The 22,823-nt window shown below is 52.1% G+C and overlaps 1 protein-coding gene across 1 annotated transcript in view; it reads right to left on the reverse strand.

Annotated features, from left to right (window-relative positions):
- Nucleotides 1-22,823, reverse strand: part of MYH7B (myosin heavy chain 7B) — a 55,208-nt gene that overhangs the window by 26,017 nt on the left and 6,368 nt on the right. The window contains 15 exon segments of the mRNA XM_030533814.1: nucleotides 652-784; nucleotides 882-1,061; nucleotides 1,813-1,983; nucleotides 2,329-2,478; nucleotides 3,535-3,653; nucleotides 4,449-4,587; nucleotides 9,350-9,453; nucleotides 10,896-10,994; nucleotides 11,105-11,168; nucleotides 12,144-12,236; nucleotides 17,263-17,286; nucleotides 18,068-18,164; nucleotides 19,816-19,843; nucleotides 20,673-20,829; nucleotides 21,613-21,756. Coding sequence (XP_030389674.1) covers nucleotides 652-784; nucleotides 882-1,061; nucleotides 1,813-1,983; nucleotides 2,329-2,478; nucleotides 3,535-3,653; nucleotides 4,449-4,587; nucleotides 9,350-9,453; nucleotides 10,896-10,994; nucleotides 11,105-11,168; nucleotides 12,144-12,236; nucleotides 17,263-17,286; nucleotides 18,068-18,164; nucleotides 19,816-19,843; nucleotides 20,673-20,829; nucleotides 21,613-21,756 — 1,702 coding nt within the window.

Genomic DNA, 22,823 nt, shown 5'->3' on the forward strand with positions numbered 1-22,823 from the left:
GCGAGTGAGTCCTGGCATGGGCAGAATTCCCTGTCATTCCAATCTTAGCAACTCCACTAGCACCGGGCGCCAGGTCTCTATAGAGGGGGAAATGGCAACACTTACCCTGGACCACCCCTGCAGACCAGGGTAAACCGCTGCTCCCCTCTGGCTTTGCCCAGCTTTCCCTGCCGGGATTCCCCTTCACTCCCACGACACCATCCCCTGCTGGGCTCCCCAGGACTAAGCTGCAGCAACCCCATTGCCCAGGAAGCGAGAGACTGTGCATGAGAGTTGAATCCAGGCCTCCCAGGAATCCATGCAGCGCGGCACCCCAGGTCTCTTGGTGAGCAGGGGGTGGCAGATTAGCCACTGGGCCAATGAGGCCCATGCCCAAGGGCTCTGGCCAATTGGGGGCCCCAGAAAAATGGGTGCCCCCAGGCTCCAATCCTATTTCCCTGGCAGGAGCATGGGGTGGGGAAGGGCCCCCACTTGCTCTGCCCAGGGCCCCACAAAACCATACTCCACCCTTGGTGATGGCCTTCTGTCGGAGCCACTGCACTCTACAGGCCTGCTGGTGCCGGCAGAGAGCAGTTCTGGGCCGCTCGGGAGGTGTTCCAGGTGAGGTCATGGTGCGTGTGAGAGGGGAAGTGGGGCAGGACCCCAGCTCACCTGAGGAGGAGCTCACGTAATTCTCATATAAGCTGCCCAAGAGCTTGTTCTGCGATTTCTGGAAGACGCCCACCACTGTCTCATTCAGGGGGTCTTTATTCTTATCCAGCCAGCCAATGATGTTGTAGGGTACCTGTCGCCACAGGACAAAGAGAAGCGGGTCAGGTAAGCAGCCCAGCACGGAGACCCCAAGAGGCCTGGGAAAGAGAAGGGCTTGGCGGGAGACATACCACTCCTGCGTAGTGCACCAGCTCAAAGTGTGCCTCGTATTTGCGCTTCTTGTCTGGCCGTGGCTTCTGGAAATTAGGTGACTTCCCGATGTGATTGTCGTACAGCTTGGCCTTGAAGGACATGTCGGAGGCTTTTGGGAACATGCATTCCTCCTCCAGGATGGAGAGGATTCCCAACGGCTGCAGGAAAGGATACCCGTGAGCCGCTCAGAGTCTGGCACAGCGGGGAAAGGACAGGACAGGCCCCCACCCTATTCCAGCTCCCGACCAATCCCTGGCACAAATGCAGCCATCCTAGCACCTGAATTGCACAGGGACTTGCTCTGCGCTACTGGCTGGGGATGTGCTGAGTGAGAGTCATCATTCAGGCCTCTGCAGAGAGATGCTGGGAGAATGTGCCACGGGGCAAACTATCACCACCTTGTAACAGCATTTCCCCATCATTCCCTCCCTACGTCTCAACTGGCAGGATGTACTCTGTTGTGGAAAGCTCCCCCTCTCCCACCCCGCCCCAGCATTACCTCCATCCCACTGCCTTCTGCAGTTTCCCTAATCAGTAAAAGTTGAGGGGGATTTTCCAAGGCACAAGCTGGATTTTCCCCTGCTCCCATAGGCCATCCTGCTCCCCCGGACTTGTTTTTCATTTCCCTCTCAAGCAGTCAGGGCCAGGGTGAAATCCAGAACTCGCTGAGGGCTCAGCAAGCCGTTTAGAATTCTTACCCTACAGCTCAGTCTGGTGGCAGCCATCTATCCTACCCCTGTAATAAAAGGATCCACCCAACAGTATTGCTCAGCTGGATGCATGGTAACAAACCGGGATTATCAGAGCCCTGTGCAGCCACACCGTATGCTCAGCCCACTCCAGTCTCACACAGCCACCCAAGCGGGCTGGCAGAGTCACTGACCCCCAACTCCATGCTTCATGCTTTACCTTCTCAATCAGGTCAATGCAGGCCTGCAGGTCCAGGCCAAAGTCGATGAAGACCCATTCGATGCCTTCTTTCTTGTATTCTTCTTGCTCCAGGACGAACATGTGGTGGTTGAAAAACTGTTGCAGTTTCTCATTGGTGAAGTTGATGCACAGCTGCTCAAAGCTGTTATACTGCAGGCACAAACCAAACCTCTGTCAGCAAAGGGGAGCATCCCCTGGTCCCAGTCCATCACTGATTCCACCTAGCCCATGTGGACAGACCCTGGGATCCCATTCCAGAACAGGTGCAAAGAAACTCAGCTGGGACTGAATTGGCACTCTGGTCCTCAGCAACAACAAAGCAATTCCCAGGGGCTGTGGTGGGTGTACAGTATTCTGGGTTAATGAATTGACACACGAGCTCCATTCTCCATAGACACCCATATCTTCATGGCAGAACTGCTAGAAGCCATGGGAAAGCTGCGTGTGTGTCTATGGCACTGAGTCTGTTTAATACACACCACCCCTGCAACCCACCTCAAAGATCTCAAAGCCTGCGATGTCCAGTACTCCGATGAAGAACTGCCTGGCCAGCCTGGTGTCCAGGGTTTTATTGATACGAGTCACCAACCACTTGAACATGCGATCGTAGGTGGCTTTGGCCAAGGCCCCGACTGCATACACCACCTGCCAATGCAATCCGGAGAGGGCTCGTCACATCAGGACTTGCTCCCTATTGGTTTTGTTCTATCTACACCCAGCCTGAGGCGGTGAAGACCCGTTACTCTCAGAGCAGGAAGGGGAATAGCCAGCCAGAGCCAAGGGAATTGCTGCTCCCACCAAGGGCTGTTCACATTTCAGCCACTGAATTAGTCCATGTGTTTGTGTTCATGCAGAAATGTACTTTGTGCCCTCCTCTCCTGACTAAGTGTACCTGCAGCTCCAGGCTGGGGCAGCCTGTCAGGGATGTGCTGGGGTCACATTTTCAAAAGTGCCCCAGTGACTTAGGAGCCTGTGTCCCATGGACTTTCTGACCCCCAGGCTCCCAAGTTCCTAAGTCACTTCAGAAGATGGAACACAGGCCCACGACTCAGATAGGAATGATCAGAAATGTGACTCCCAGGCTGGTGTCCAAGGTGGGTGTGCAATCCAGGCTGAGTTTTGGGTGTGCGGCTGAGGGTGCTGAAACCTCATGAGCTGCGCTTGCAACCTTCCCACTCTCAACAGTGGGAATCTCACAACAGCTGCTGTCCTGGGGAGGTTTCCACCATCTTGAGCCAACATCTCATGAGATTGGGGTTACAGCTGAAGCAAGAACCACAGAAATTAGGCCCCTCTTGAGTTTGGATCCAACCCAGGCCAAACCACAGTGTCCAAGGATTTGAACCCAAACCCTCCACAAATCAAAGGGGTTCAAATTGAAATTCCAGCCTTGGCCCATCACTGTAAAATGCAATGGCCAAAAATATCCAGCCATCAGCCCAGCACACTCCTGCTTCCACGGTCACACTAGCAATGAATAACCGAGACAGCTGCTAAAAGACAGCAGCAGCAGGCTCAGCTTACAGCATGCCCTTGGGGCACCCAAACTCAGACTTTGTGGGGCCACCAGAGGGGTGAACTCCAGAGCTAAAGGTCCTGCACTGGGAATGCCACCCAAAGCTATCGCTCTCCTGTAGGGCACAAAGCCAAGGGATTCCAGGTAACAATGCAGGCAGGAGACTACAGTCCCAGCACACTCACCTGTTCCACGTTCTGACCTTTTGTCACATACTCATTTCCTACTTTCACTCTGGGGTGGAGCAGCCCTTTGATGAGATCAGCTGAGCTGATTCCCATGAGGTAGGAGGCCTTGTCAGCACCTGCAACACATCATCAAACCATGAGGAAGCAGCCAGGTGATGGGCATACTCAAGACAAAAATATATGGTTCTTGGGCTGAGATGATGCTGTCTTCTGCTGGCTTTCACTAACCCAAAAATTCTCTTTAGTCTGCTCACCTCCCCAGTGGGCAGTGTCTGTATTGTGTTCTCCAGGGTATGGTGTGTAAGGTGGAGTCGTAGGGGGTTTTTGGCATAAGGAGATTTTTGCACCTGTGCTTCTCTGAGGTATTACCAACCCAGAGAATCTCTGTGTAGGAAGATTTGCTCCATCTTAACGATGAAGGGGAATCACTTCCTGTTAGATCAACATTCCCTTTGCCAGTGCAGCAGCAGCAGCATATATCCTGAACTGTGTAGTGCTGTGCTCAAATATTGGGAACTGCCTGAGCTAAGGTTCCCTGCACAGCCTTTTCTCTTCCCTCTTGTGCAGAGAGAGGACAATGCAATAAAGGGGAACAATAAACCTTTGCACAGTGCGGCTGATTTGACAGAAGCAGACCCAGTGTCCTGCACCAAACAGATGCTCAGAGAGGCAGGGCTACTGCGGGGAGTTCTGAGCACTGTGGGAGGCATGGCCCCTAGTCAATAGGCATCGCCACAGGAGAGGAATGTGGGAAAGGGAAGGGATGGCAGGTGGATGAATGGGAAACTTGACGGGGATTGTTTCAATGCTCCAGCCCTGTGATTTTCTGTCCAGCAGTGGAAAGAGTTCATGCACCCTGCTGGGCTCAGCAAAGTTTTTCCCAGCCCAACTCGGCTGTGTGGCAAACTCACTTTCAGTGTTTTCGGCCTCCGCCTGCTCCTCCCGCTGCTTCTGCTTGAACTTCATGTTGCCAAAGTGCATGATGGCGCCCACTATTTTATAGCAGCCATACTTCTCTTCATTGCTGAAGCCCAGGATGTCCATGGCATGCTGAGGGGTGACAGGCAGCAAGGGTAAGCCTACCCATTGTCACGGCAAACCCACCCCCACCAGCGAACAGAGGGGCCCTCCAAACTCCTCAGTGGTCCCAGGTGCTGCAGGCTCAGCATGGTCACATGCCCCATCACAACACATCCCCTGTGCAGTGTGGCCTACCCCGAGTGATCAAAAATCAGGAGACGGGCCCTGAGAAATCATGAGATTGACTTAGACGCCATAAACAGGGGGATATTTTCATTTGGTGTCTCGTTTTGGAGCCTTTACTTGGGACACAACTTCAGTATTTTCTGTGCAACCTTGAGGGCTAGAAACTCACTTCTAGCAAGAAAGAAAGAAAAACTCAGACTGTCACATAATCACATGACTCCAGGAGCTGGGGCTTTAAGAGAAAAACTAAATACTACTAGACTCGTGACATCATTGTGAGTGTTGGCAACATGAACACTTGGAGTAGGGCAGATCCAAAAAGTTCTGTCAAAATTATTTTTAAATGAACTTTTTCACACAAAAAAAGTCTGCTTTCAGTTGAAAATGTTGTGTTTTCAGTCACTCCCTCACTCCAAAACCAAAACATTTTGGTTTTCATTTATTCTGATTAAAAGTCAAAATTTTCAGAAGAAAATAAAACATTTTCCAGAACTGGAAAATGCACATGCCATTGCTTTGAACTTCTAGCGTGCAATGACACAAATTGCCTTTTATCAGTTATCTCATCGTTCATCTATATTACTTAGCAAACCTCAGCCACAGCAATTTAATTTAGAACATAAGAGAGGCCAAACTGCATCAGACCAGTGGTCCATCTAGCTCAGTATCTTGTCTCCAACAGTGGCCAGTACCAGAGATTCAGGTGAGTATACAGAACAGGGCAGTTGGAGTGATCTGCTCCTGTCTCCTCTTCCTGGCTTCTGGCAGTCAGAAGTTGAGGGTTGCCCTGAGCATAGGGTTGCATCCCTGAGCATCTTGGCTAATAGCCATTGATGGACCTACCTCTCTGAACTTATTTAGTTCTTTTTTGAACCCACTTATACTTTTGCCATCACAATATTCTGTGGCAATGAGTTCCACCAGTTAATTGTGCATTGTGTGAAAAAGTATTTCCTCGTTTGTATTAAACCTGCTTCCTGTTAATTTCATTGGGTGACCCCTGGTTTTTGTATTGTGTAAAAGAGTAAATAATACTTCTCTATTCACTTTTTCCACACCATTCACAATTTTATAGACCTCTATCACATCCCTCCTTAGTCATCTCTTTCTTAAAATAAACAGCCATAATCCTTTTAGTCTCTCCTTGTACGGAAGCCGTTCCATAGGCTTGACCATCTTAGTTGGCCTTCTCTGAACCTTTTCCAGTTCCACTGTATCCTTCTTGAGATGGGACGACAAGAACTGGACACAGCATTCAAGGTGTGACCATACCATGAGTTTATATAATGCCATCATGATATTTTCTGTCTTATTTTCTATACCTTTCCTAATAGTTCCTAACATTCTGTTAGGTTTCAGAGTGGTAGCCATGTTAGTCTGTATCAGCAAAAAGAACAGGAGTTCTTGTGGCACCTTAGAGACTAACACATTTATTTGGGCATAAGCTTTCGTGAGCTACAGCCCACTTCATTGGATGCATGCAGTGGAAAATACAGTCAGAAGATATATATACACAGAGAACACGAAAAAATGGGTGTTGCCATACCAACTCTAATGAGACTAATCAATTAAGGTGGGCTGTTATCAGCAGGAGGAAAAAAAATTGTAGTGATAATCAAGATGGCCTATTTCAAACAGTTGACGAGCTGTGAGTAACAGAAGGGGGGAAATTAGCATGGGGAAATAGTTTTTACTTTGTGTAAGGACCCATCCACTCACAGTCTTTATTCAAATCTAATTTAATGGTGTCCAGTTTGCAAATTAATTCCAGTTCTGCAGACTGGACACCATTAAATTAGGCTTGAATAAAGACTGGGAGTGGATGGCTCTGTCATTCCTATATACAGTAACTCTTCACTTAACATCCTCCCGCTTAATGTTGTTTCGAAGTTACATCGCTGCTCCATTAGGGAACATGCTCATTTAAAGTTGTGCAATGCTTCCTTATAATGTCGTTTGGCTGATTTTACAAGAGAGCATTGCACAAGTTCCTCTTCTCTGCCTCCTCCCACTCAGGGCTGCCCAGAGAGGGGGGGCAAGTGGGGCAATTTACCCAAGGCCCCGGGCCCCACAGAGGCCTCCATGAGAGTTTTTCGGGCCCCTGGAGCAGGGTCCTTTACTTGCTCAGGGGGCCCCGGAAATCTCTCACGGAGTCCAGGCCCCCGGAGCTTCTTCCGCTCCAGGTCTTCGGCAGTGGAGGGTCCTTCCGCCCCAGGGTGGAAGGACCCCGCGCCGCCAAATTACCACCGAAGTGGGACCTGCCGCTGAAGTGCCGGGTTTTGGCACTTCGGCGATGGGTCCTAGAGCGGAAGGCCCCCCCGCCGCCAAATTACCGCCAAAGCGGGGGCCCCCCGCCACCAAAAAACCCAGGCATCCTGAATCTGCTGGGCGGCCCTGCTCCCGCTCCCTCTCTCCTTCCCTCCCAGAAAGTCCTAAGTGCTGCCAAACAAACAGCCGGAGAGAAGCGGCACTTTGAAGGGGAAAGCACTGTTTCTTTCCAGCCTCTGGCTGTGCGGCTGCCCCTACTCCTCCTGAGTCCTCTGGCCTGTGCTTGCAGGGCCGCATTCCAAAAGGGGCTTTAGAGCTGCAGTCCAGGGCCCCAGGGCCCCCTTAGCCCAGGGCCCTGCAGCCCCTAAATCCCCTGTGTTCCGGGTGGCCCTGCCTGTGGGGGGAGGGAAGCTCCCAGAATCGTGGCTCCCAGAATCGCAGCCATGGGGGTGGTGCTGCACTGCGCAGATCCACCTGCACACCCCCTGCACCAAACAGGAGCTGTCCCAGGTAAGTGCTCTGCACCTCCTGCCTGCCTCAGCTCTGAGCCTCCTCCCGCACCCCCACCCAGAGCGCCCTCCTGCACCCAACTCCCTTCCAGACCCCGCACCCCCATCCTGAGCACCCTCCCGCACCCTAACTGCACCTCCACCCTGAGCCCCAGGGGTAAGCCAGGGGAAACTCTCCACCACAGTAAAGTACAGTACTGTACAGTATATACCTTTTGTCTGCACCCAAAAAATTTCCTTGGAACCTAACCGCCCGCATTTACATTAAATCTTATGGGAAAATTGGATTCATTTAACATAATTTCACTTAAAGTTTCATTTTTCAGGAACAGAACTACAACATTAAGTGGAGTTACTGTATTTTAAACCGTGGTATTACTGTGTCCCGTTGATTATCCTCCTTCCACCAAATCTTCGTGAGGTCTGTTATATCAATATGCTCACTCCATACCAGGCGCTCTAGTTCACCCAGCTTAGAATTTAGACTCCTAGCAGCTGTAGATAAGCACTAGTACATTTTGTCAATATTCAGTTGCTTGCCTTCTGGAGCTAAATATAAATGTGACTCTTTTACACTTTACTGTTCCTCACTGGCTCCTACCTGTACTTTACCAACTTCTTTCCTATCCGCTTTACTAGGATGTAGGGTTCCCCATTTCATTCCTAAGAGACATCCCCACCCAAACCGTTTGCTCTCCACACCTGCCAGCTTTCCTGCAGCCCTTAGTTCAAAACATCCTCTACAACCTTTTTAATTTTACAGGCTGAGTCTGGTTCAGTTTTGGTTTGAGTGGAGCCCCGTCCCTCCTGTATAAACTAATTCTTCTCCAAAAGGTTCCCCAGTTCCTAATTAATTTAAATCCCTCCTCCCCATGCCACTGTCTCATCCACGCATTGAGATCCTGTGTGCCTTACGGGCCTTGTGCGTAGAATGGAAACATTTTAGAGAATGCTACCATGAAGTCCTTGTCTTTAATCTCTTACTTAGCAGCTTACATTTGGCCTTCAGGATCTCTCTCCTATATTTCCCTAAGTCACTGGTACCTACATGTACCATGACCACTGGCTCCTCGCCAGCACTACCTACAAGTCTGTCTAGCTGTCTCAGGAGATCCATTACCTTCACACCAGGCAGGCAATTCACTAGGCATTTTTCCTGGTCATCACAAACCCAACTATCTATATTTCTAATAACTGAATCCACCATTAATAGTACCTGTCTCATCCTAAAACTGGGGTTCCTTCCAGTATCCTCAGCCATAGATTCCGACTCCGTGGGTGCTCCAGGGCTAGAGCACCTACAGGGTGAAAATCGTGGGTGCTCAGCACCCACCGGCAGCGCCCCCATCAGGGGCCAGGACTCCAAGTTCTAGTCCTGGTTCTGTCACTGAGTCGCTCTGTGGTTTTCAGAATGAGACGCTCACACCTACATGTTTAGGGCTGCATGCATCAGTGGTGGCCATGCATCTCACTGGCCATTTGCATGGGACTGACCCCCTCTGGGTGCACAGCGATAGGAACGACACACACTGCTGTGCATGGCCCTTACCCATGCTGTGCCTTGCTTTCCAGTCTATAAGTGGGGCTGAGAATGAGCCCTCCCTCACTGCAGAGGAGTGCCAGGGAGTGAATGTCTGCAAACGTCAGGGGCCCTTGCGGGACAGGGGCTGGAGATGTGCACAGGGTGATTATTAATAAAACATCAGCAGAGCTTAGCGGTATCTGAGCAAAGCTGAGCCATATCCCCATTTCTCTCCAGGAGAATATAAAGCCATTCTCCCCTCTGCCCAGGCCTCCCCCCTGCTCTGTCTCGCAGGTCCTGTACATACGTCTGTAGCCATGAGCTCCTCGCCATCATCCAGGTTGTCCACCGTTGTTACGCCTTGCGAGCAGAAGTGGTAGTCGTAGGGGTTGAGAGAGAGTAGCAGCATATCTGGGAGTGGGAGGGAGAGCAAAGATGTGAGGTACACTCGGCTCCCCCGCATGCTGGCCTGCGTTCCAGAGCAGACTCCACTGGAAAGGCTGGCTCAGGACCGATGGGGCCTAATGCACAGCTCCAGGACTGAGCCCTAGGGCCCAGTGTAGCCAGGGCTCTGCTGTGGGACATGCCCTCCCTTGGCTGAGCTCTGGCCTGCAAACCTGGCAGAGGGCTGGGCTCCCAGGTGGCCACCCCAGGCATCAGGAGGTAGCTGGAGGCGAGCTGGAGCCCTGCCCTTTGGAGCGTGCGGTGAAGATCAGCAGGGAAGGCGGAGGGCAGTGCTCTGGGCACAGGCCAAGTGCAGTGGGATGTTTGGTATCGCCCAGGCTCCCTCGATCCTCGCCCACAGTGCAACATGCGCCATGAAGCTGGCCCTGGCACATGCCACAAAACCCACTGCTCCTAGGGAGGCTCAGCTGGGCTGTGCGCTGCCATCTCAGACAGCTTGCTGAGCAGCAGTTGCCAAAGAGCAATGGAAAGCTACCATGCTCTGCCTTTGCTCCATATGTCCTGGTAATGCCCCAGTGCTCTGCCACTCTCCCTACCCTGGTCTCATTGCACAGGCCCTCGTTACCACCACAGTGTGCCCATCACATGGCTGCGGATACAGTCCCCTCACTGCAGCAATGGCCCCTGGCCCTGTAGCATGTACTGCTGGACTTCCCAGTTCCCACTGCTAAGCAGCGCGCTTGCTGTGTCTCTGTGGGCAGGGCAGGGGGAGGGCTGGGTGGTTGAGGTGAAAGCCTCTGATGGGAACTGCCCAGGGCAGAAGAGAGAAGCATGGCTGGGTGTGACTCCCAGCCCATTCTGGTCTGTTGCCTCAGCTCTAGCTGGCTTGTGGGTCTGACTCCGGAAGGCCTGGTAACCCCTCGCAAGGCCCATCTCTTCTGCAGCTCTAGCTCCCTTCTGCTATCTTCGCAATACTGCTGGGCTGGAGACTGATTTAGAAGCAGTGGTGCCTGCCCTCGTGACCCCCAGATAAGGTTACTGCTCCGCTGCTCTCCAGACCTGCCTAATAAGGTGCTTCTCATGATCCAGCAGCAGGCTCAACAGGCGGCAGCCAAGAAGCTTATCATGCCAGGCCTCTGCCAAGCATCTCTCCAGTGCGGAAAGGTTTCCTGTCACCCAGCACCTGGATCCCAGCCCCGCTCAGTGCCTAAGAGGTGGCTCAATGGCAGAGCCTGGCAGGCCAGTTGGGATCATTTCTGGGCCCTCCACGAGATCCCAGAGGGCAGAGCTGAGTAATGACTCCTCTGCCCCCAGCACCCTCCCTCCAAGGGATCTAGTTGGGCTTCCTCCCCCAGGGGGGCAGTGACTTCACCAGGGGCTATGGTTGCCCAGGCCAGATGTGCTTACACTGTCGTTCCCCCTGGTCAGATTTCTTTGAAGCTGCTTACCTTGGAGCTCAGGTTTCTTCCCAGACAGGATCTGGTAGTAGATGTGGTAGCTTCTCTCACCGGGTTGCTGGAAAATCACTCTTGATTTTTCTAGCAAGTCTAGAAACAAACAGGAAAAAAAACAGATTGGGATTTTTCTGGAGCTGATCCAGTGTCAGGGCAGAAAAAGAGCATGTTGAATTGGCAGGTGTGCAAGGCTGTTTACTCACAGATATCAATGTCAGCAGAGGCCAGTTTCCCTGAGGGGCCAAAATGGATTCGGATGAATTTGCCCTAAGGGAAGTAGGTAAATACTTAGGTTGGACAGAGGAACTGAGGCAGGTACAGCTGCTGTCCCGAGTGGGCAGCTCTTACAAATCAGATGGCTGGGGAGGGCTAAGGGTCTGTCTCTTCTCTGCCTTACGTTAATGTCACACAACTTTGGGGCTCAATACAAGGTGTCTGGGTGAATTTCTCGAGCCTGTGCTGGTCGCTTTTGGCTCAGCAGAGGGATTATCCCCCTGAGCTTTGCTCCCTGTGGCTGTGCTCTCGTGCAGCACTCAGAGGATGGTTGCAGATGGCCCCTGACAGCCCTGGCTCCTGGACAGAGCTGCGTGATGCTGGGTCTGCAGCACAACTACCTGCAGAGTCATGGCTTGCTACTGCTGATCAAGCTCAGGAGACCCCCATGACACTCCAAGGCCCCTGGTGCACTGGGGAATCCAGAGAGGACCAAGAATCCCACTGTGGCCTCCACTACCTCCAGCGCATTGTTATGGAGATAAATGGGAACCAGGGGTTTGGTTGAGCCAAACACAGGGCCAGAGTTCGATGAAGGTGAAACTGCACCACCGGTGCCCTGAGGCACCTCCCAGCATTGGCACTTCCAGCTCTCCCTGCTCTCCCTTTGTGCCAGGCTCCTTCCTGGCACTGGCAGTCATCACTCACAGCCTGATCCAAGCTGAGATGGACCTTGGGCTGCTCCTAACTCCAGCCTCACCTTTTAGGGCCAGATCCTCAGCTAGTGTAAATTAAATGGCACAAGTCAGTGAACTAGCTTGGTCAGTTAACATCAGGAAGTGTCATCGCTTTACAGCAGCAAAGGATTTGGCCCTACAGCCAACCCATCTAAAGAAGAGAGAGTTGCTAGTTCTGACAATGATTTGCTCCCTAGTAAAAGCTAGCTCTGGATATCTGTGGCCACTTCACACAGGGCATGGGTATGGATAACTTGAGCGTTATAAATATAAATCCTGCTAGCATACTTACAAAGCGCGAAGAGTTATCATTTCGCAGGGTTTTGGCGTTGCCAAAGGCTTCCATAGCAGGGTTGGCCTCAATGATTTGATCCTCGAGGGTACCCTAGAAAATGCAGCCAAAGGATGGGTCAGCTTGTGCCTGTAGCATTAGTAACAGTGGCTCTGTTGCTACAGATGCAGCTAAGGGAAAGCAGGACACAGGGCAGGGGACAGTGCTGTGTCCCTCAACCCTCTGCTACTCTCACTAGCTTCCCTTAAGGCTTTAGTCTCCAGGGTGGCGCCTTCCTACCTGGCACGTCTTATTTTTTTAATTAACATTGGGGAGCAGAGCTGGGCTTTGAAGCCATGAATTCTGTGGCCATCTAGTCCGCTGTGAGTGGTACTTATAAAGGTCCAGGCTAATAGCTCAGCGGTACATGGGAGTCCTCTGTGACGGGGCCATAGCCATCAAGGCCTGGAGAGGAGGGCTCGTGGCACTGGGAAAACCTGCCTTTGGAAGCGAAGGGGTCCAGGAAATAGCCCAGGAAGAGACAGTAACAACCCTCTGTAATATTCCTAGGTCAGTTTTCCGTTAAACATGTGTCAGAACCATTCTCCTCAGAGCTGTGGTGCGGTGTGCAGTGTTATAGGCGCTAGCTGGGGGGAGCTTCAGAACTCCCTGATGGCCTCTTCACAGCAATGCCTCAGCCCCAGACTCATGTTCTTGTTATTACATTTGAATGACAGTAGCATCTAGGAGCCCAGTGTGCCGGGCAGCATACAAACACACAGAAGAGCCTTTGCCTTCCCCGAGAGCTTAAAGCCAAACTAGGCAAGACAGACAGAGGGGTGTGAGGGGAAACTGAGGCACAGAGCCGTGAAGTCATTGAGAAAGCAGTGCTGGGACCAGCACTCAAGTTTCCTGACTCAGAGCCCAGTGCCCTAGCAATTAGACCATGGCATTATAACTTTGTACCACACCACACCATCGTGCCTTAGTCACTGTCTCTATAGGGGAGGGTGTGCTTTCCAAATGGTTCCATAAAGCTACAGTCCATTTACGCTAGTCATCATCTGACCACTGCCAACTGCTCCAGATACAGCCAAGCAGAACACTGACTATTGCAGGTGTACCTAGGCAGAACTCCCCAAACGCTCAGGCTGTCCTGATATCCTAGTCATGCCAAAGGGATACAGGGCCTTGCCTACACCAGGAAACCAAGACTTGTAATTCTCCACAGGTGCCGCTCCACCAGAGCCACTGGCAATGGAAGCCACAGTGGAGGCAGAGTGCTGGCGTTTTTCATCACTGTGTCTTTAAACATCTGAGTCTTAACTACATTAAGCTACTATTGCAACTTCCCCCGGTGGCGGCGTGGGTCGAGAACTACAGCGCTGAGTTTTGTCCGTAAGAGCATGTCACAGAGGCAGCCGGCTCTCCAGAGTCAAAGCTGTCCCTAGCTTTCAGTTCATTCTCTAATATCCTCCAGCCTCCGCAGATTCACCTGACAGAGGTCATGGCAGCACCTGCTCCGACCTTTCAAACAAGTGTATCTCAGTGTTTGAATGTTCATCTAACCCTATCACCTGGAAACTCCAAAGCTCAGCCCTGGGTTTTGTGTTTGGGTTGCACCAAAGACTCTTTTTTCAAAGGCTCTCATTAGAGTAAGTCCCTCTGGCTTTTCTGACCCTGAAATCAGCTTGCACTGAGCCATAAACACGGGGGGCAGAGCCCAAGCATGTCACCTGCTCTAGTGGACTGATGAGAGCGCTGGGAGCTAGGCACTTGGGTATCCTGTTCCCAGCTCTCTCACACTATGTGGCCTTATATTGCACATGGGGCTGTGTATCCCTTGTTAATTATTGTTATTAGCACCTCTCCTCTCAAAGAACAGCAGTGAATTGGGTCTCCTGATCCCCACGCGTGGTAGCTAAGTACTGCAACACTTGCTTATAGAACACGGGGAATTAATTAGGACGCTGCACTAGTCAGGACCCACTGGTTCAGAAGAACAGACTGGCTCCTGGCTTAGATCCTGCTTTGCCCGAAGCTGGAAATGTTCTGTGGCGCCCCCTGCAGGATGAGAGAGCAGCACTGCTCAGGGGGTGCAACCTCTCGCCCTGCATCCTTGCTGTGCTACCTGCCCCTGAGCGGAGAAGCTGCAGCCCACATGCCCTGGATGGCTTTGTTTGATGAGGGGCTTAGGAGAAGGAAGGCTAGCGATGAGCTGATTTCGCTTGGCATCCCAGGACCAGCCAGCCTGTCGCTTCCAAGCCAATGATAATGTACATCATGGGTTAAAAACGGTCCCCATAGGAAACACCCAGAGAAACGCTTTGCTAACTAGAAGGTGAAATTCAAGTTTTAAATCTCTATGGATAATTTAAAGTCAGCAAACTGGGAAATTTGCTTAAACCCCATCCCACTCTTGGAAAATACCTCAAATAACCTAAACTCTGCACATGTACCCCCGGCCATCCTTCGCCCCCACTCCTGAGACAATGGTACGCCAGTGCTGCATGCTTCCAATGCACTGCGATTCTAGGCACACAGCTGTGGCTACCATTAACCCGCTACCCATGGGACACCTCCCTGCCTGGCACTCTCTGCAATATCCCTCTGCTTTCCCTTTATACACATGCCCAAGACTGACCAGCTCCTGCTTGGCCAGCCCAGCATACTCCCCTCACACACACTGGACTTCGGACAGCCATTTGCACCTTTTACTAGTTACAGGGCTCAGCTCCCTGAGCAAGAAGTTCTGAAGCCTTATCTCACTGCAACTGGGCTACATATCTTCCGATGTCTCAGTTGCACTGGCCATGGTTTCAGGTGTTTGCGTCCACAGACGAAACACCAAGGGACAGGGTTTAAAGCATCTCAGCTCTCAAGGTCCCTAGGCAAATCACTGTGATTTCCAGGGCTGAGTGTCAACTAGCAGCAATCCTGGCCATAGACACGCCTCTGCCTAGCATACAGGGTGCACAGCATGTGCCCTCACGATTGTTTGGGGTTGGAATGGAACCTTAACTCTGAAGATTCTGGCCACTGCAGTGTGCTCTGAAGGTTATTTTCCTGAGGTCACTGATCCAGATTAGCTTGCTTAACTCCAGCTAGCACAGTTTCTTACCTGGGAATATGATTTAACCCCCTCCTATCCTCTCTCTGTTGCTCTGAGATCACATTGAATCCAAGATAGCTGGCTGATAATATTGGAGCAGATGCAACAAAGATTGCCTTTGAAGGGATAGGTTAGAGAAAAGAGCTGTCTAGTTCACGTATAACCTTGAGGGAAGGGGAAGATGTGGGCACGGGTTCCAGGCAGCTTCTACTGGACAGATTCATCCAGCCTTACTGACTGTACGGCCTGCAGCCCACCATGGGCTCGCAGCCCTTTGATTACATGGCTCTTTACATAATGCTGTTATTCAGAAGCACTTTACCCTCCTCTGCAGAGCTGGACTGAGGGACCCTGGAGCTCAGCACACTGGTCCGTTGGGCAGGTGTAACATTGGAGCAGGAGTTATACACTGCATAACGGAGCCACTTGGGCTTTGGACGATGATGTTTTCGATGTACTGCTACCATTGTAAATGTAACCCTTTGTGCAGCACCCTAGCTCCTCACTCCCCTCCCCCAGCAACACCGACAAACTGTTAACCCCTGGGATTAGGGACATGTTGCTGCTAAAACTCAGAGTCAAACTATCCAGATGCAAAGCAGGGGATGTGCATGACAGAGTGAAACTAGGCTCCCGGGGTTGGGGTGAATTCGGTCAGTGCTCTGGCCCCAGCATTTAACAGTCACTCATTTAAATGAGGTACTCCCTCCCCCTCAAAGCAAGCAGCCACTGCCAGCTGGCCCCCAAGGGCCGATACTGAAGGCCATACTCAGGTCAATGCCTGAGGAAGTCAACGAGAGCTCGGCCTGACCAGACACAGAGTAACTGCTTCAGGACTGGTCCTTTTTAGAGATGTCTGGTTTGCAATGCAGCCTCTCACAGAGCCACAGCCTGGCAATAACTTCCAGCCCCCCTTCTGCTGAGGCAGTGGGACAGACTTGCAGTGAACTGGGAGCTAAAGAAACTCCATCCCCAGGGCAGTGGATAGAAAATCCCAGCCTGACTCAATGCCCTGCAATGTGCAGATCCCAATCCTGGTGTAGCAGACTGGACCCCTACTCCTGCCTGAGAGGGCTTGAAAGCTGCAGCTCTAAAAGCTAGGCTGATTGAGGAAGTGGCTGCAGTTGGGTCACACCCTAATCAGGCCACAGCTGGCCTGTATAAAAAGGCCAGGGAAGCCAGGAGCAGTCTCTCTTTGCCTGTAGAGAGAGAAGGGCCTGGTTCTAGAGAGCTAGTGACAGGGTACCTGTGTGAAGCAGGGCTGGGGAAAGGCAGAGGAGCTGGGAAGGTCCAGGCTGTGGCCTAGCACAAGGCAACTGGTACTGCAGGTTACAGAGGGCAGCCCAGGGGTAGGCCAAGGCAGCAGGTCCAAACCCAACCTTGGCAGTGATGAGTAAGTTGATATTGTGGTCTGCCCCAGGGCATGGGGCTAGACAATGACTGGTAGTAGCCTGATACTGAGGTGAGGTGGGGATAGAGGGTGGGGGTTTCCTGGGGAGGGGAGACCCTGAGAGAAAGGGGTTACTTGCTTAGGGGCAGCACCCTGGTTAACAGAGCACTGGGGTCCTGGGAGGGACATGGGGCCAGAGGAGAGGTAGATCACCAGTCTGCAGAGGGTGCTCTGGGCTGGAAAATGAGCTAATTCCCTGAGAGACCAGCAGGGGGTGCCAAAGGGGTGAGCAGCACATCCACACCTGGTAATAGTGATCCCTCCATTGAGAGAGAAGCTGCTCTACGAAGAGACAGGCAGTCTCCCTGGATCCTCTCAGCAACCACAAGAGCATTTCCCAACTGCATTACTGCCTTGTCACCTTAGCAAAATGCAGTGCTATACACCGGGGCCTGGTTCTGATCTCGTGTCAGTTTCACAATGATACCATTCCATTGACATCATCGCAGCTACTCCTAACTTGCACTGGCACAAGGGCACTCAGAAAGGGGCCCACCACTAGTGGGAGTTAACAAGGTGCTGCTTAGCAAGCCTCGCCTCTCACTTGAGGAGTGGCCCCTATTCCCTGTAGCACTTACCCCAGTTTTAGTGGCAGGAGCTTGCTAGAAAAAGGAAAGAAAACTGTCTTTAGAATTCCAGAAGGGACAGGTCAGAATCACAGAAAGCATCAATCAAAATAGCAAGGCGTTAACATTTAGTTACTAAAACGGTTCCAAAAAATCGAAGGATTAAATTTCAAAAAATACATCAAAAATGTGTTAAATAGATTAGCTCAAGAAAAAGAAGAAAAGCACCAAAAAGCAGGAACAGTTAAATCCAAACCCAGGGAAGAGGGAAGGAAAACAATGCTGGAGAATTGCTTATCCACTACCTGAAACAACCAGTCTGCTTCTGCAAGGGAAAGCAGGCTGGGGCATCAAGTACCCAGAAGAAATAAGCAATTGCAAGGGAATCTCAAAAATAACTAACACCAAAGAAATGCAAGAAAGAATCAAAACAAGAGCAAGAAAAAGCAGAAGATGGAAAAGGACCAAAATGAACAAAAGAACAAAAAAGAGAAAAGGGGGAAAAAGGCAAAAAGCAAGGCTTAAAAGAGACGGGTGGAAATGGGGGGGAGTCTGTCCCCTTTACAGTGTCTGAAAAAGAAAATATGTTGGGGTGAAGGAAAACGTGGGCCCAAAAGACCCCGATGTGGCTGATCAGTTTGGTGAGCCACTTAAAAACTCCATTTCCCCAAGATCAGTTGTTTCAAGCCTTGCTTGTTCAAAAGTCAAAGGAAAAGCAAAGCCCGTGAGGGGCCAGATCCAAACACGCTTCCAAATGCAAAAAGTTACAAGAAAAAAAAAGAAAACAGCCAAAGTGTGTTTCAAATGAGGGTCTTACTCCTTTCTTGCCCGGCGTGTCGCCCAGGGCTGCGACAATGGCAAAGTACTGAATGACCCGCTTGGTGTTTACAGTCTTACCAGCACCAGATTCTCCGCTTAGGGTAACAGAAATACACAGATCAAGAAAATGAGGCAGAGTCAGGCAAAACCTTTACACAGAGACTCAGAAAACCAAGACCACAGCCCAGCCCCGCCTTACAGTGTTATGTAAAAGAAGTTAAACCCCAAGGGAGAGGTTCAGCCCTGTCTGGCCCTGGGCAGCCTGAGATCACTTCCCATTGGCTAACGCTCTGCATGGGGGCAATGTGGGGTTTCAGCCACCGGGGCTCAGCCCCTGTGGTGCTGCACTGGCACAATCCCCTAGAACAGACGGGCAAAGCTGCTGGACTTTGCAGCGGAGTGAGTGACCTCCCCTGGTGTGAACCCAACGCAAGCGGCGCCACTGCCCGTCTGGGCTTTGCTCGGCTGCATCAGGGGGCTGTAATGGGGCAGCTCCACCGGGGCAGCCCCCCGGAGGCTGACACTGGGGCAAATCACCACTGCAGACATGGCCAGCGAGTCCACACAGTGCCAGGTGGGGAAGTCTCCCCCTCCCCAGGCTCCTCCTGGTCTGTCACATGCTTGGTATGAACTTACAGAGGAGGGCGAGGAGTCCAGGTGAGACCTGGGGGCTGGGCAATTCCTGCTGCCCTGGTCTGCACTGCCTGCTGGCACTGGCTCATGAGGCCTTGCAGTGATTTCATGCCTAGAGTTAGCTGCTCTTCTATTGTAATCCCAGATCACAAAGAGCAGGGATGAGTCTGCGGGGGGAGCTGCTGCAGGACAAGAGCCAAGCATCTCCCGCCTCAGCCCCTGCGTTACCTAATTAGGCCATGGCTGAGGCTAAAAATGTCAGTGGCTCCTGGCAGCAGGGTAGGGCCCTTCAAAGAACTTTATATAGCCCTCATCTATATGTCACTTGAACTTAACCTTGCCTGCCCCCTCCCCCATCACCCTCCTGGGCCTGGCTGCCTCCTCTGTTCAGGAGCATCAAGCATGTTCCTCCTGGGCACAAGGCTGTGGGCTAACACCCCGGTGCGTGTGGCCAGCCATGGGGCTGGCGCTGGGGCTGGGGCTAGGGCTGGCACTGGGAAACACATTGCTCCAGGGGACCAGCTTGGGAGAGTCATACCCCGTGATGCCAGCACCAACAAGTGCAGGGTGAACTTTGGGGGAGGAATAGCTCAGTGGTTGAGCATTAGCCTCCTAAACCCAGGGTTGTGAGCTCAATCCTTGAGGGGGCCATTTAGGGATCTGGGGCAAAAATCTGTCTGGGGATTGGTCCTGCTTTGAGCAGGGGGTTGGACTAGATGACCTCCTGAGTTCCCTTCCAACCCTGATATTCTGTTTCTATGAACAGCAGCCGTTGCCACTGTCACCAGACAGACTGCCCTGGAGGGGCTCTGGCAGCCAATGGGTGGGGGTGTGAAGGAAACTTGTTTGGGGATGGGGTGGCAGCCAGGAATGCCTGACTGGGGGCCTCAGGAGGCGCAGGTGGTCTGATGTACCTCCTCGTACAGCTGGGGCATCAGATCTCACAGGAGGAAAGCTGCCAGTCAGTCCAAATGACAAACCACTGCCGGGACCCTAAAGACAACTTGTATCCTGGAGCAGGGGCAGTAGAATGGGGCCCAGGAGCCTAACCCAGAGACACGTACAAGGCAGGCAGGGAACAATGGCCCATGAAGGGAAGCAGGGGTCACTTACGTGATGAGCATGGACTGGTTCTCACGATCTGGAAAAGAAAGATCCAGCGTTAGACTGAAACGTACTGAGATCACATGGAGCTCTGAGAATGCTCCAGGGCTGCCGTGGGTCTGGGTTTTCCCTGTTCATCCACAGCCCCACCTGGCTGGGCCAGTGACTATGTTCACCTGACTTATTAACACCAAGCTTTCCCAGTCTGAAAGGTCCAAAATGAGGCTGTGGGTGTGGGCATTCCCTCAGGCTCCAGGGGACTGGCACCCCGGGAAGAAGTATCCTGGTGTCTTGACATTTCTAAAGTGTTTCTTTTTATCCTACTGCATCTTCCCCTCCTCCCCTAGACCTGGGCCCACAGCACAAGCCTGAGCCAGCCCACTGTGCTGCCAAGGCCCCGGCCCCGGCACTGCTAGGGAGGTGTCCTTTCTCCTCATCACCCTGACCCTCCAGCCAAGGTAATTTATGGGTCATATCCCCTTTTAGGGGATTGTTACACAGCACCATGGGGGCTGGGTAGCCTGATTCAGGCCAGCTAAATGCCAGGGCTGCGTGTGGTGATCCCTCGAGATACAGGCTCTGATGCCCATCCAGAGTCTGTTTTGCTGGAGGAAAGGTGCTATTGGTTACTGGTCAGTATTGCTTGTAATCAGTGTTTTTAACAGTGGCCCAGAACTTCCGCTCTGAGCCCAGTCCGGACACAGATAGTCGGGTTTCTCCAGGCCCATCTCTGCTACTGTGCATTAGTTTCTTCTTGTGAGGTGATGCCACAATGCCCTCCCTGCATTCCCCCTCCCACTGAACAAGATCCGGCCTCCGCTGCGGGGCGAGCACAGGGAGGAGAGGGAGGAAAGAGAAAAGCTTACTGCGCAACATGTCATTGTAGGCGTTGTCTGCAATGGCGTAGATGTGAGGCGGGACCTCTGACCTCCGCTTGCCCTTATAGGCTGCCACCACAGGGGAGGTGTAGACTGGCAGCCACTTGTAGGGGTTTATGGTGACACAGAACAAACCTGAATAGGTCTGAGAGCAGAGAGGAGGCAAGTGAGTGCAGAGGGACACAGCTGCCTCAACGCAGCAGAACAAAAACTCTTCAAAGCCACTGGGCTCAGAGCTAGAGATGCCGCAGTGGATGTGGCCTGTCTGCACCATGCTGCTTCCATAGCCTATTACAGAACAGGGATGCAACTGGCCTTAACAGGGACATCCCTTTGTGCTGCCAACCTACCTTACCTTAATGGTGACATTCCTCCCCCACCCTTTGCTACCCCCTCCACCCAGGCAGCTGGCCTTTCTCCACATCCCTCCTGGAAAGCCATCATTAGCTTCTCCTCCAGTCAGGGCAGCCAGCTTTAGCCTTATCTAGAAATCCTTCCAGGGTTAGGAATTTTGGGAAGCATCCTGAAGTGTGTTTTGTTTTGCAGACTCCCTGGTGAGTGAGTCTCTTCACCTGGCATCCCAAGATCAGCTTATTTCTCTTCAATATGTTTTCCAAGTGAATCTAATCAGTACACATAAATCTCCCCCTCTATCTATCTAAGTCTGCCTGGGGATTTCTAATGCATCCATATGACTCCCATGTCACAAGGAATACTGAATGGGAGAGGTTCCTGAGGCATGAGAAATCCAGGGCATAGCTGTCCTGATTCAACATGACCCTGACTGGGATAGCCAGTAATCTGGGACAATCAAGGGCAGAAATCTGTGGTACTTTTGAGTTGGTGCCATTTGAATCAGCATTGACCTCTGACTGTGCTGGTCAGGGCTCTATGTGTCACCCTCACGCCCTGTACCAGCGTCACTTACATAGATCATCCAGTGGGCGTAGCGGCGCTTCAGGTTGTACAGCACCGAGGCCTCATTGAGGTGCGTTAACATGGCCATGTCCTCAATCATATCGAACTTGGGAGGGTTCATCTGCTGGATGTCGTCCTCCTTGACAACCCGGGTCTGCAGAGAGGAAGCAAATCAGGGGAGCCTGAGTTTGTCCTTGGTTCCTTCCAGCCAAGACCTGGCCCCGCAGTCGCCATTAGCATTGACAGTGCACCGCGCTGTTTGCTCCTATCTGTCGTGCAAAGGGCTTGATTCTGATCTCATTTACACTAGGGTAAATACTGCTGGTGGAAGCACTCCAGATTCACTCCAGTGTAAAGGGATGCAGCATCTGGCCCAGTTTCATGTCTGGGCCTCATACTCTCTTGTGACTCTCCGAGGCCAGATTCTAGCTGCCCTGGCAGTGTCTAAGGAGAATGCGGATCTCTGATGCCATCCCCTCACCCCCAGGCCAGTCTCCATCCCTGCTTTTCTCCCAAGGGCAGGCAGTGAGACACCTTTGCTCAGCTGGACACAGGGGGCCCCAAGCTGGGGAGGAGGTGCAGTGCCTGAATACATAGGTGGTGACTGTTTGGAAAAGCAGGACTTGGCCTTTGCCAAGGGGAGAATGACACAAATGACCTAATCTGGATATGGAAAGCAAGAAGGTGAGGGGTATTTGCTGGGCACCTGAGCTCATGCTACAAGAGGGCACCAGCAGGAGACAACTGTGCTGGAGACCGAGGGCAGGTCTGCACTAGAAGTGCTACTATGGCATGGCTGCACCAGTGCAGCTGGGTCACTGCAGCATGTCTGGTGAAGACGCTCTACGCTGGCAGGAGAGTGCTCTCCTGTCGATATAATGACTGCACCTCCGCCAGAGGCAGATGCTTTGTTGGCAGGAGAGCATCTCCCATCGATGTAGTGCCGGAGTGGACAGCACTTAGGTCACTGGAACATGCGTCCCATGTGGTGTGTGTGTGTGTGTCTTTTCCACACCCCTCAGCGACGTAAGTGGTAGTGGAAACCTGCTCTGAGGGGCGAGCTCGTTCCACTCCAGAGGAGTCCCCCGCACTGCACTGAGAATGCGCCCTGTGACTATTGCCCCATCTGACTCTGCAGATCTGCTCCCTCTGTATCAGAGCCAAAGCACAGGGGAGCCTACATTACAAAACAGGGTGGTCGCTGCTGTCTGCTCCCTTCGT

Source organism: Gopherus evgoodei, chromosome 14 (assembly GCF_007399415.2).
Source record: "Gopherus evgoodei ecotype Sinaloan lineage chromosome 14, rGopEvg1_v1.p, whole genome shotgun sequence".
Lineage (NCBI taxonomy): Eukaryota > Metazoa > Chordata > Testudines > Testudinidae > Gopherus > Gopherus evgoodei.